Genomic DNA, 14,710 nt, shown 5'->3' on the forward strand with positions numbered 1-14,710 from the left:
GCACTTCTCTGCTGATCTCTTTAGACCAGCGCACAGTGGTTCCAAATGCTGAAAACGTGGTCATGAGGCGATGAAAAATGTCCCTATCTAAGGATTTTCATGTTTACATTTGTTTTCTCATACTATCGTAGAGTCGTAATATGCAGGTATAAGGATCAGACTGGATATATTGTGGCTCATAGCTCAGGAACAAGTGAGCCATATACGAGGGTATTTTGGTCGGCAGAGAAAGTGAAAAAGAACGCGTATATTGTAAACGCTGTAAAACGTTTTATAGTTTATCAATTTTATCGCTGTAAAGCAGATTCTTCTTTTTCAAGTATGTAGTAATATAAGATGTAAGTTAACTTAAGATTTAGTAACAATAAATACCTTAAATTTGTTAATGCATAAATAGTGAAAATATACTTGAAATAATTAAACTTTAATAAAGATACATTCATAAAGTACAAAATTCTGAATATTTCTGCGAATAATTTTTATTAATCTTAAAGTATATAGTAAGAAGATACAGAATCACTTTGATTTAGCTGCCTATAACTGCCTATGCATTGCTGGCAGTTGTTTGAATATAAAAGTGGGAAATGAGGCATATTACATGATTCTGACGATTGTTGAGTATGTATGGGCGGTTGTACATAAGTAATAGTTTCTGGATACTGTACTTCATAAACAAAATGTATTGGTAATCAACAATTTTAAAAGACCCTTATAATATAAAATTTTAAATAAATATGCGTTTAAAATAAAATTTTCGAATTTCTTTCGGCCATATTGGATCCACCATTTTGTTTTAAAAATAAGTAATGTTAGATTTGTAATCAGGGACCTTAAACTACCAAATTTAATAAAAAAAATTGCGTTTTGATTGATATTTTCGATTTCTTTCCGCCATGTTGAATCCGCCATTTTGTTTTTCAGAAAAAATAATGTCAGATTTTTAATCAGCGATGCCAGAAACCCTTAAAAACGAAAGTAATTCCGAAGTGCATAAACAATAAACGCTTTTAAAGGTTCATGACCACGTTTTCGGCATTTGGAACCACTGTGCAGCGGTATCGAAAGTGCGAATGGCCATGATAGTTGCCGACCACCATTCAATCTATCCTTGCGATATTTCTTTCCATGAAACTACGATTTGATAAATCACTTCATTCATTGTTAATAAAAATAGTGACTTGTTATAATTGAATAAGTTTTAGTAGCTTCACGTTAAGAATAGAACATTGCGGATATAGCCTCATGTATTTGTTACGGACGATTGGACGATAGAAGCACGCCGATGACACGCCGTACTGACTAGAATGAATCGTATATCGGCAGTCGAGTATCCACCCGTGCGCGGGAGGTTTGGCAACATTAATTTCCGTAAGCGTAACGTTCTATTCTTAAGGTGAAACAAAGTATACTGTAAATTTATTCAAACTTATGATGAAGTAAAAAACCTCTTATGCATATGTAATGGTATATTTTTTCATTAAAAAAATGCACTTCCTGATCTAGTCAGTTGGCTGTTATCTGGCAGTCTTCGGACGAACTGTCCATTTTTGAAGCAGGAACATGTATGTTCCCTTAAGGTGTATCCTATAACATCGACATCACGTTATCATATTTTTATATTTTACTCGAATTATTATGTAATTTAAAGGTTTTTATAACCAAAAATGTGGCTAGTTTCAACTACTATCAAGATGTTTCACTGATGATGGTCGGACTGGATCGAAAACGTTTTGAAGATTTATAATACATTTGGATGAGTTTTTAAATTTGTTTAATAAAAATTCTATCATTATGCATTAGAAGTTTTTTACTTCATTGTAATCCCTTTTATTTTTTTTTGTAACTTTATTATTATAAGTTGAAGTAAAGCCTGGATATTAATTGATACATTAGGTACCAGATACCTGTGTAGCTACAGATTGGGTCAAAGTCAGTACACACGTTATTATTGTTGACGCTTTAAAGTTTTCTACTAATAACCTTTCTTTCTATTTTTAGATGTTGATACTCCAAACCCTGACGAAAAATCCCTTATTACCTACATCTCCTCCTTGCACGAAGTCTTCCCAGAGCCTCCACCAATCCACCCGCTGTACGACTCGGCAGCTCAGCAGAGAGTTCAGGAATACAGAGAAATCGCTTCTTCTCTCCATATGTGGATCAGAGAAAAGTATTCATTGATGCAAGACCATTCCTTCCCTCCAACTTTGATAGAAATGAAGAAATTAGCTGCAGAATCGTCGAAGTTTAGAACAGACGAAGTACCACCACGACAAAGAGATAAGAACTACTGCGCGCAGTTGTTTAAAGAATTGGAAAAATACTTCAGGTAAGCGAATTTTTATTTTGATTAAATACTTTGGTCTCATTGCTATGCTTGCACTCCTTGTATGTACTTGTACTTGGAATTCAGACTACCCTAACCTTGCTATGGTCTTCTAATTTATTTAAGACTCCCACAGAATTCCATACTAGCTTAGAATTGACATTACAGAATTGAGTGCCTCAAGCGCTACCTGGTTAACTGTGAAAATGGCAATTGAACAGTACGTTCTTTTCTGTCTTTCTATTTTTTCCACACAGTGATGGATTGCCGTTATTTCCTCCTGGAAAACTGTGAAATCGTTAGATATGCTTATCAGGAAATGTACCTTTGCGTTGTCCCTACTATCTTCTTCTTTAAGTACCGTGCCCAAATTTTTAGGCGTGGGTAGCTTCCATAACAATTTGCCGACATCGTTCTCGATCGTGTGCGGCATGTAACAATTGATCTGCTGATAAGTCAGTCCATTGACGAAGGTTTCGGAGCCATGAATATTTCTTCCGACAAATTCCTCTTTTTCCGTCGATCTTTGCATTGAGTATCAACTGCAGCATCCTGTATCTGCTACCTCTCATTATATGCCCCAGATATTCAAGTTTTCTCTCTTTTATCATCTTGGTTAAATCACCTTCGCCTTGACCTACTCTGTTTAAGACTTCTGTGTTTGAAATGCGTTGAACCCAAGATATTCTGAGCATTCTACGATACGACCACATCTCAAAGGCTTCTAATCTGTTCATCATGTTAACCTTCATGATCCAGGTTTAACATCCATATAGTAATACAGGATACACATGGGTGAGCGGCCGTGGAGTAACGGCATAATCGCTGGCCTCATACGCCAGTGCACGTGGGTTCGAGCCCTGCCAAAGACAAACCATTTTCATTTCCAATAATGACACGAGCCGTCTCACCGTGCCTCGGAGAGCACGTTAAGCCGTCGGTCCCCCTGGGCTAGTGTACATCGGCACTAGTTACTTAAAACAGGGTTAAAGATGTAAATGGCACCGGAACTGTCCGAAAGGATCTCCCCGGCAAAAATGCCATACGATATTATTATTACAGGATACACATAACATTTTAGGAACTTGATTCTTAGTTGTAAGTTCAGCTGAGAGTTGCTCAGAATAGATCTAAGTTTCATAAATGCTCACTCCTCTTGCAATTTCTATACGAGTTTTAATTTCTTCATCCGGATTTAGTATCTCGTTTATCCAACATCCTAGGTATTTAAAATGGTTAACTTTTGTTATTGGTTCATCACTGACAATTAGTTGCATAGGGCCGACGTCTTGTTTACTACCACAAGTAACTTTGTCTTTGTTGCATTTATGTTAATGTTAAGTCCGTTATTGGAGCATTCTCTAGTGACTCGATCTATAAGGAATTGAAGATCTTAGATATTTTCAGCCATGATCGCGGTGTCGTCTGCATATCTGATGTTGTTAATAGTTTCTCCCCCGATTCGAACTCCACATTGTCCTTCCAAGGCTTCATTAAAAATTATTTCTGAGTATACGTTAAACAAAGTTGGGGATAACACACAACCCTGTCTGTTGAACTCTATCAAACGCCTTCTCAAAATCTATGAAGCAGACGTAAGTTGGTTTCTGTACTTCCCATGATCGTTGAAGTAATGTTAACATTGAGAACAAAGCTTCCCTTGTTTCCAATCCTTCTCTGAAACCGAATTGTTTGTTTCCCATTGTCTCTTCACATTTCTGCATGATTCTATTAAGAATTATCTTAAGAAGTAGCTTGAGAGAGTGGCTCATGAGACTAATTAGTCTAAAGTCTTTACATGATGATGTATTAGGTTTTTTTGGGAGTGGAATAAATGTAGACTCTAACCATATCTGTGGCATCATTCCAGTCTCGTATATATGGTTATAAATGTTTGTTAGTTGTGAGACATTGTCGTCATCCAGAAGTTTGAGCCAGTCTGATGGTATTTGGTCAAGGCCTGGAGATTTCCCATTTTTGCTCTGTTTGATGGCTTTCTCTACTTCCGCTTTTAAAATACTAGGACCAGTACTCGTATACTTTGTGCCTCGTATCCAGGAAGAGCTCTTTTATATAGTTAGTCCATTCTTCCTTTTTTTTCATCCAAGTCTAGAATTATGTTACCTTTGGAGTTTCTCATAAAGTGAGGAGTTCTTTTTCTCTGAGTGTAGGTAATTTCTTTAAGCTTTTTATGTATATTAAACTCGCCATGTTTTCTTTGTAGTTCTTCCATTTCACGACATCTTTGTTCCATCCATTCCTCTTTTGCTCGCTTAACCTCGTATCTTATTTGTCGATATATCTCTCTATACCGAATCTCATCTTTGTTTTTCCAATTTCTTCTTTGTTGAATAGGGTCTAGTATTTTATCGGTCATCCAATCCTTTTTCTTTATTGGGTCTTTTTCTGGTTTCAAAACTTCGTTTGCTATGGTGACCATGGCGGAATTCATGATATCTAGATTTTGACCGATATTTTCTTGTTTGTTCCTACTATACCGACTTCTAAATCCTCCTATGTTTTTGAGCCATTCGTGAATCAGGTAACTAGTGTTCAGTTATTCTCTTATGTTTCTGTCTTATCCATAAGTCCCTTAAGTTTTCTACGTAAAGGCCCTTGTTGATAAAATTTCGAAAGTCACTCAACTTTTTATAAGTCAATAACGCATTTTTTTATATACTTATTAATTAGTATTGTTAATCATCTTTATTTTTTGTAGGAGCGTTGGAGAGGTTGAAGTTGAACCTGAGCTGCACATTGATAATATCGAGAGGAGTTGGCAGCGTTTGATGGAAGCCTACCAAATTCGAGATAGAAGAATCGCGGAGGAGATCAAGAGGTTAGAAAAGTTACAGAGGTTGGCCGAAAAGGTTCACAGGTATGTCAACTTTTTTCAAACTAGGGGAATCTTTTGTATGGCCTTCTAGTTTATAAATTCAAAATCAATAAAATGTTTTTTTATGTTCGGGTATTAAAAGCTTTTAGTGAGAATAGAACGATAAAAAATATAGGTGTGTAGTTCGAATTGTTCTTCATGGCCATAAAAGGAATTTTAACCTAGATTACTGATGCCTAAAATTAGAATTTCGGGTATTGTGTAAATAAAAACGAGTCTGATGTATACAGGTAATTCAGTAATCCTTCAGTCTTCAGTCTTCAGGACCTTCAGTAATCCAGACTTTTAAGTGTTCCATTTCCAGGTGTCAAAAGGGTTGATTTCAATTATTTTGAATGTAGCTATGTGTCGGAGCCACATATATTATGTAAATAATTTTTTAGTGGCTTCAGAACGTCATTTTAACAAGGAAAATATTGAGGTTAACGGCCGTAGTGCAAAAAGTATTCACGCTGCGGTAATCCCGATAAGAGCCTAACAATAAAACAGTAAAATAGGAATATTTGCACATTCAATATTAAATTTTCATAAATAATAAGTAATGCTCTTTTATTATTTTTAGAGAAATTAAGCAAACTGATTCGAATCTAGACACAATCGAACGAGCAATCGAAAACGAATCGAGAAGAATTGAACGAATCCATCCCTTGGAAGCTAAAAAAATTGCAGATCAAATAGACCAAGATTTAACTACAATTGAACAGAACATACAATCACTTAGGACCGACGTCAACACATTGAGGAACGGAAGGTATATTATTTTTTATATCGATAATAGTACCTAAATATTTTTCATTTTTATCCATTTTCCATGAGCAAGTTCTATCATAACCTTTTACATTGCAGTCGCCCCTTACCTTGATATTTCCGTACACAATTTTACAATTTTAAGACTGTATAAATAAACATTTAGAGCAGGTGTTCTCGTTCGGAATTCAATAGTTTGAAGATTTGGAATACATGAATTAAAAACTTATACAGACTGAAAAAATGCTACAAGGCTTATATCTTTATAGTTCTTAAAACATTTCTTCTTCTTCTTCTAGTGCTGAATCCACTAATGAAGGTTTGCTATAACAATTGCAAATTCGTCTCTATCTTCTGCTTTTCTTAAAAGCGTCTGTGTGTTTAATCCGGTCCAGCCACGAATGTTTTTCAGTCAAGATATTTATCGTCTACCAGGACCCCTTTTTCATTCGATTTTACCATTCATAATCAGCTGTAACAATGCGTATTTATCATTTCTAAGTATGTGCCCCAAATATGCTGTCATTTCTTCTTTTAATGGTGGTCAAAAGTTCTCTGTGCAAGAGCATTCTGTGCAACACCATTTCGTTCGTAATATAACCGGCCCATGGTATTTTCAAGATTCTCCTAAAGAGCCACATCTCAAAATCTTCCAGGTTTCTCATTAAGTCAACATCAACATCTCATTAAGTCAACAGTCCAAGCTTCGGCACCATAAGATGAATAGAGTTGATCTAACATTTTACTATCCCGTATTGGATTTGTAGATTGAGTCGTTGGTTATTCAGAAATTTCCACATATTTAAAAAGGTTGCTCTTGATTGCTCTGTTATTGATCGAATTTCTGATTTCGGACTTAGACCTTCAGTAATCCAGACTTTTAAGTGTTCCATTTTATCCACTTGTTTAATATCTTCATTTTTTATCTGGATCCTTGTTATGACTTCATCCCTCTTACTAATAACCATGGTTTTGGTTTTCTTTTTGTTTATTGTCAAGGTAGCATGTAAACTGTTCCCAAGTATGACAAATTGTATTTAGTAGCGTCTGCAGGTCTTTCTCACGTTCAGCAATAATGACTGTATCATCGGCATATTGTTATTTAGATTTTCACCCTTTATCTTGATCCCTTCTCTACAGTTCTCTGTACTTTTCAACTTTTAAACCTTCTTTTAAACCTTTAATTTGTATATTTCTTAAACCAATATTATATTTTACAGGTATCCTCAAGCTAGTGATTTAGACAAACGAGTGAATAAATTACACGAGAGATGGGTAAATATGAGACATTTGCTACACAATAAAATCGTCGGTCCTCTCGCAAATTTGAGTTTCCCGGTTGAAGAAAGAACCGTAACCAAACATATTCGTACTGTACAGGAAACCCGAAACGTAGACACCAATCCACATTTTAGAACTCTACAGGAACATATCGAATGGTGCAAAAATAAAATGGTAAGTTTTGTCTGTATGTCGTTCGAGTATTTAAATTCAAGTATATATGGATGAGCGTAAACGTACATCCATACTTCCTTACTCTGGCAGTATGAGATGTATAGTTCGAACCAAATCCTTCTTTCAATACGTCATAGTTTATCTTCATAATTCTCTCTAACGCATTAAGTTGACAGAAAAAAGGTACGTTCGTGATTATTATACACGGAACTTCGAAAATTATGTATTCGTTGACAGGTAGTTGCATATTAAAGCAATTTCTGCTTGTGGATGTATAGTTGATTGACGTTTATCATACGCTAAATAGATAACCAATCAATGATGCGAATAACGATAATTTGACACAAAAGTACTCGATCATGACAGTACTTTCCCAATGTCAACGAGTAAAATGACAATTACCATTCCGTACCATTCCATTACCATTACAAGTTTATATTTTTTAAATATAAGTAATATTTTAAATATTACTTAGTATTCTAGAAAATATTTATATAAATAAAAATCAATGGGAAAATCCCAATTGTTGGCTGTACACCATAGTTTAAAAAACTCATACAGAAGTAAAAACTTCGAGATGTATTCTGGTATAAAATCGTTTATTTAAAAACTATCTAAAATGTCATGGATTGCAAAACATTTTCGTTCTATTACAGAACATCTTCAGTGCATTCTGCCGAGTAGTTTAAAACTAGCACACTGTATCTAGTGGTAACCCCATAATATATGGTATACATAATATAATTTAGTAAAATCTGATGACTACAAGTCGATGTTGATAGATATAATGGAACACATGCTAAAAGGGCACCATGCTTCCCTGCTCGAAGATGCTAGGTACTTGCCAATTCAATGGGCACAGACCAACTGATATATGATGATTTATATAAATATTCTGGCAAGTGTCAGATTTAACGAAAATATCATGTAATGGTTCGCGACATTCTTAAAATCCTCAAAATTAATGATGCACTGAAAGAAGGGTTTGGTTTGAACTTTGTGTATATATTGTGATGTTTATTTAAAATAAACCCAACAAAGGGAAACACTGGACTTTCTACAAAAAGTTATTATTCACTTGCAATTAATCCAATTAATGTAACTTCACATAAGTTTAATTTTTTACCTTAGTGATAAAGTATATCATAAAAAATTGAAATGCGCTTAAAAAGGTTATTGCTTTTATAAAAATACACAAACGATCTATTTTTTTAATATTCTTAAATCCTTTGATAAGACATGGGGCACCTGTGTCTCAGTAGTGTTTTATATTGAGACCAATGTGTCCCATTAGAATTACACGAATAAATTTTGAAGCTAATTTTATTGAAAAAAATATAAAATCACAAGAAAAATATTAACATTGATGTGGAAAAAAAAACTTGTCTTACTAGTCTGGGCTGATTATCGGAGAATAGGCCATTTTTAGGAAAAGTTATTTACCAGCAATCTTATTGCTGGAATCGAATTATAAGATCCTATATATTAATAATTATAATAATATAGGTATGCAAAGTCCTCAGATAGTGTGCTACTTTTTTTATAAACAAAATGGCGCACGAAAATCGTGTTTTTTTTTTCAATTATTGCTCTATAACTCCGAAGATTTTAACTTTACAACAAAAACACTCAAATAAAAATTCACCGTGATTAAATTCTACATAGAGACGTGTTTTTGCCGATCTGCTCCGACAAAAATTTTCTTCGGAAAATGCGGGTTTTCCCAACAAAATCTTTAATTTTCAAATAAAGTTTTAGATAAGTAATTATCTACCAATAATTAAATAATTTGGTGACTTAAAAGCCTTCTTGGTTTAGATTATAGTTCCAGAAGCTGGTGAAAATTAAACGAATATTTTAGTCACAGTTCAATTGTTAATTAATAATTTATAGTCGCAATAATAACCAAAATAATTATGATACACTGATTAAACTTATAAAGATGAGATGCCTATTTAACATTTTGTCGACAAAATATAAATTTATTTTTTTGCATAACCTTTAAATGTTAAAAAAAATAGTTATAAACAAATTAACATTTTTCAGAAAGTTTTTATTATATTATAATTTCAAATATCTTGAAAATGAATGCTTTAAAACTTTTTTGCAACCATTTGCAAAAAAGTTATGAAACAGCAAAATAAACATACGATTACAACCGTGTTTATAATTTTTTTTAATTCTTTCAAAGCGTAGAAGTGAGTTTAAAGTACAAGCTAATTATTTACAAAAAAATATCAATTATAAGTTTAATGGTTATATTTTAATTAAAGATTATAAATATAGTTTTTTGTAATTTACACGCACGAAAGTAGAATAATACAGTACTGTAGCTAAAATTTTCACTCGGAGCGACGACCGACGGCCGCGCGACGCACACTTTTAATAAATAATGTATGCTGCGTGTCAGTCGCTTCGAGTGAACATTTTAGCTCCGACTCTGTATCAGGCCTACTTTTGCGCTTAAAATTCCAAAAAAAAGTATTTTTAATCTTTGATTAAAATATAACCATTGCACTAATTTTGGACATTCTTTGTGAGTAATTAGATTGTACCATAGACTCACTTTTAAGCTTTGAAACAATTAAAACAAATTATAAACAACGGAGAAATCGTATATTTACTTTGCTGTTTCATCACTTTTTTGCAAATGGTTGGAAAATTTTTTTAAAGTATTCATTTTCAAGAACTATGAAATACGCATTTTAAGTATTTTTAAAATTAGAATATAATAAACAATTTCTGAAAAAATGTTAATTTGTTTATAACAATTTTTTTAAACATTTAAAGATTATGCAAAAAAATGAAAAATTTATATTTTGTCGACAAAATATTAAATAGGCATCACACCTTTATAATCTTTCTAAGTTTGATCAATGTCTCATGATTATTTTGGTTGTTATTGCGACTGTTGTAGCAGATGGATTTCTACTACAATATTTTATAAAAAATATCCATTAATTTTAATCCTATCCCAAGAAAAATATCAATTTTTCTAATTTATTTTGTCAGTTTAAATATCTTTAAAATTTCCTAAGCCGCTCCTGTTCGAAATATTTCAGAATATTTTCGCAACAAAGTAAAATCATAGGAAAGTTCCTATTTATTTGAGTAGCATTTACCAACTACGTAGATAGTTATTGTGAAATCATTCATTATTCGAGAATGAATCCTCTAAAAGGTTTGGTGTTTTTCCTTTAAGTTTTGAGCGATAAAAATCCCATGTTATTATTGGTCTGCATTTTGAAAGATCCTTGAGTTGTAGTTGACGATTGGTCAATAGTTTTGGCCGAACGATCGAGAAGAAATGCATCGTTTGGACGCGAGAGAGACGTGACGATGTAAAGTTAGTTCTAAAAGTACATCAGCTCTGTAAGCATCTTTTTGTTAGAACTCAAAAAGTCGCACTTTGCCGGCCAAAATGGTTTTCTTCTTATAGTAAAAGAACTAATGGATTTCTAACATGTCAAGGAATATAATGACAATAGTTTCACGGCATTTTAATGGATATATTATTGTGAAACAGTTCTATTGTTATGCAGTTTGATTTGCCGGTAAAAGAAGTGCGTGGTTTCCTGGTTCCTGTCCTTTATGTAGCTGTTGCTATTTTTATGATGTTTTGATTTGTTCATGTTCCAGTAAGAAATGCCCAGATGATATTATTTGGTATCGATTTTATCCAGTTTTGTAATGATTTGAATATCTTCCCCTCCCAGCCCCGTCTGAATGGAAAATTTTGAAGTTCCAAGTGTTGTGACATGGATTTTTGTTTTAACAAGGTATGATAATGTTTATTTTAAATAATTCACAAGTGGATATTATTGGTAAAGGTTTTACATAATTAAAAATGTTTGTTTTCAACATGGAAAATATATTATGTAAAGTAAATATTAGATGGCAGTGACATTTGACAGCCATGTCAAATTTTTGTTTTGGTACACTGCTAAAAATAAGGTTAAAAATTGTAAAATCATGTATTTTGTTATTATTATTCATTTCTGGTTTGAGAATGTGTCTATTCTCAATAAAAATAAAAAGGTATTAAGGTTTAAATAAACATTATAAAATGTACACATCTTTATTTCTGTAACCTCTTTATTTAAGAAAATTATTAACAGATATCTAATACAAGTGAATAAGTTTTAGAACAGAAGAAAATATAATGGCATAGAAGCCAAATGATGATAATTTGTAGCCCACTATAACCCCAATGAGGAATCTACGATGAATGTCCCCAGTTGCTTTCCAGTAAGTACTCGATATGAGAATTTGAGGATTTTTCAAACGGCGTCCCAATTTGTTTAAATAGTAGGAAAGTCCTCAAGTCTGTGTAAGTATCCTTTGCTTATTTGGTTATGTAGTTTAGTCTTCTTTAAACCCTCCTACCCCTCCCAACGAATCTACGACCTGCCACCGCACAAAAAATGAGCTGCCGTTCGCATGAAGGTTTGCGTGTCTGTTCCTTCTGCTAGCCCCATTTCGACTCCCCAGTATCTCTATAGATAGTCTTTCCTTGATCCCATTAGAGCAGACAGGTAAAACGCTTCAACTGGCGCCCAACGTGGGGCATGTCTTTTTTGCCTCCCTCAGACCCCATTTGCATGTTCCCACTACCATGTCCTTTTAGCCTCCTTTCGGTCTCATTTGTACTACAACTGTTAGGCAGTGCCCGTCTTGGGTAGCCGATCTCAGTTTGTGGTGCAAGTGTTTCCGATAACATGGAAGCTCGACTCTTGTCATTTTTTGTATGCCCATTGTTACAAGTCTAGCTTGTAGACATGTTCAACTAGTAGTTAGCCTATCTACTAGTCCCCAATGTCTTTAGCCACTCCCACTTAGTGTTACACTTGTAATACTTGTAACGTACACCCTGAAGTTTGACCCGAGTAAATATCGCCCCAGTCTTCCCATGTAGTTTAGCCCAGATTCCTCTTGTCTTGCCCCCCCGAAACTGTTTCATGTCTTTTAGTGCCCCCGAAACTGTTTCAGTCTGTTAGTCCCCATGAAAGAGCCCATTTTTGTAGTTTTTGTTGCAAAAGTTAATAATTTTTCCAAAGAGGTGTAAGTATGTACACATTTTGTTGTGATGTTGATTTGGTCGTGCTGTTGATTGTATAGGCATGTACCATTTCATACATCATAGTGTATTTAACTTGTAACCCCATATGTATACTGGTATTGTATTGTATTGTAAGTATCGTAGAACAGAATTGTATGTTATTGTAGCGTACTAACTGTATTGTATTGATATTGTACCCATGATGAAAGCATTGAATTGATTTTTTTGAAAGTATTGATGAAATATATAGACAAACAGTTGAATAAAAAAGTAACGTAAAATTTTTTTGAAAATTTTGATTAAAAGTAACGTTAAATATTTTGAATATTGAATCCAATTATGAAGTATAACAGTATGTTGTATTTTTTGCATGTATTCCTATAGATCAACAGTTTTTTACAGAATAACCGTTTTTTGTGATTATTGATTTGGTCATTTGAGTAGATGTGTAATGTTGTTGGTATGGTCCGTGTATGAGCTTAGCCCCGTATAGTCTGTGTGAGAGTAGTCCCTTGTTTTTCCAGCGAAGGAGAAAAGCTATCACTTTTTGATTTGAAGATAGCGTACTCTGTCGACACTGTTTTGAAAATAACCCTTGATATATGGATTTGTTCATGTTAGAAGTGAAGAAAAAGTAACCCCATGAAGAAGTGAAGAGGGAAACCGTGGCGAGGCCCCTCCACTTGTTCATGAAGAAGTGAAGAGGGATGAGTAAAAAATAAAGTAAAAAATTTTTTTTAAAATTTTGCTAAAGTTGAAGCGTTTTACCTGTCTGCTCTAATGGGATCAAGGAAAGACTATCTATAGAGATACTGGGGAGTCGAAATGGGGCTAGCAGAAGGAACAGACACGCAAACCTTCATGCGAACGGCAGCTCATTTTTTGTGCGGTGGCAGGTCGTAGATTCGTTGGGAGGGGTAGGAGGGTTTAAAGAAGACTAAACTACATAACCAAATAAGCAAAGGATACTTACACAGACTTGAGGACTTTCCTACTATTTAAACAAATTGGGACGCCGTTTGAAAAATCCTCAAATTCTCATATCGAGTACTTACTGGAAAGCAACTGGGGACATTCATCGTAGATTCCTCATTGGGGTTATAGTGGGCTACAAATTATCATCATTTGGCTTCTATGCCATTATATTTTCTTCTGTTCTAAAACTTATTCACTTGTATTAGATATCTGTTAATAATTTTCTTAAATAAAGAGGTTACAGAAATAAAGATGTGTACATTTTATAATGTTTATTTAAACCTTAATACCTTTTTATTTTTATTGAGAATAGACACATTCTCAAACCAGAAATGAATAATAATAACAAAATACATGATTTTACAATTTTTAACCTTATTTTTAGCAGTGTACCAAAACAAAAATTTGACATGGCTGTCAAATGTCACTGCCATCTAATATTTACTTTACATAATATATTTTCCATGTTGAAAACAAACATTTTTAATTATGTAAAACCTTTACCAATAATATCCACTTGTGAATTATTTAAAATAAACATTATCATACCTTGTTAAAACAAAAATCCATGTCACAACACTTGGAACTTCAAAATTTTCCATTCAGACGGGGCTGGGAGGGGAAGATATTCAAATCATTACAAAACTGGATAAAATCGATACCAAATAATATCATCTGGGCATTTCTTACTGGAACATGAACAAATCAAAACATCATAAAAATAGCAACAGCTACATAAAGGACAGGAACCAGGAAACCACGCACTTCTTTTACCGGCAAATCAAACTGCATAACAATAGAACTGTTTCACAATAATATATCCATTAAAATGCCGTGAAACTATTGTCATTATATTCCTTGACATGTTAGAAATCCATTAGTTCTTTTACTATAAGAAGAAAACCATTTTGGCCGGCAAAGTGCGACTTTTTGAGTTCTAACAAAAAGATGCTTACAGAGCTGATGTACTTTTAGAACTAACTTTACATCGTCACGTCTCTCTCGCGTCCAAACGATGCATTTCTTCTCGATCGTTCGGCCAAAACTATTGACCAATCGTCAACTACAACTCAAGGATCTTTCAAAATGCAGACCAATAATAACATGGGATTTTTATCGCTCAAAACTTAAAGGAAAAACACCAAACCTTTTAGAGGATTCATTCTCGAATAATGAATGATTTCACAATAACTATCTACGTAGTTGGTAAATGCTACTCAAATAAATAGGAACTTTCCTATGATTTTACTTT

The 14,710-nt window shown here is 33.7% G+C and overlaps 1 protein-coding gene across 39 annotated transcripts in view; it reads left to right on the forward strand.

Annotated features, from left to right (window-relative positions):
- Positions 1–14,710, forward strand: part of LOC114327522 (microtubule-actin cross-linking factor 1) — an 865,580-nt gene that overhangs the window by 614,986 nt on the left and 235,884 nt on the right. For all 39 annotated transcript variants that reach the window (XR_007697614.1, XM_050648743.1, XM_050648753.1 and 36 more), the window contains 4 exons: positions 1,999–2,329; positions 5,046–5,204; positions 5,785–5,973; positions 7,190–7,424. Coding sequence is in view for 38 of the 39 variants with exons in the window: in XM_050648743.1 (XP_050504700.1) it covers positions 1,999–2,329; positions 5,046–5,204; positions 5,785–5,973; positions 7,190–7,424 (914 nt within the window). In the remaining variant the exon portion in view is untranslated. The remainder of the gene's footprint in view (positions 1–1,998; positions 2,330–5,045; positions 5,205–5,784; positions 5,974–7,189; positions 7,425–14,710) is intronic.

Source organism: Diabrotica virgifera, chromosome 4, assembly GCF_917563875.1.
Source record: "Diabrotica virgifera virgifera chromosome 4, PGI_DIABVI_V3a".
Lineage (NCBI taxonomy): Eukaryota > Metazoa > Arthropoda > Insecta > Coleoptera > Chrysomelidae > Diabrotica > Diabrotica virgifera.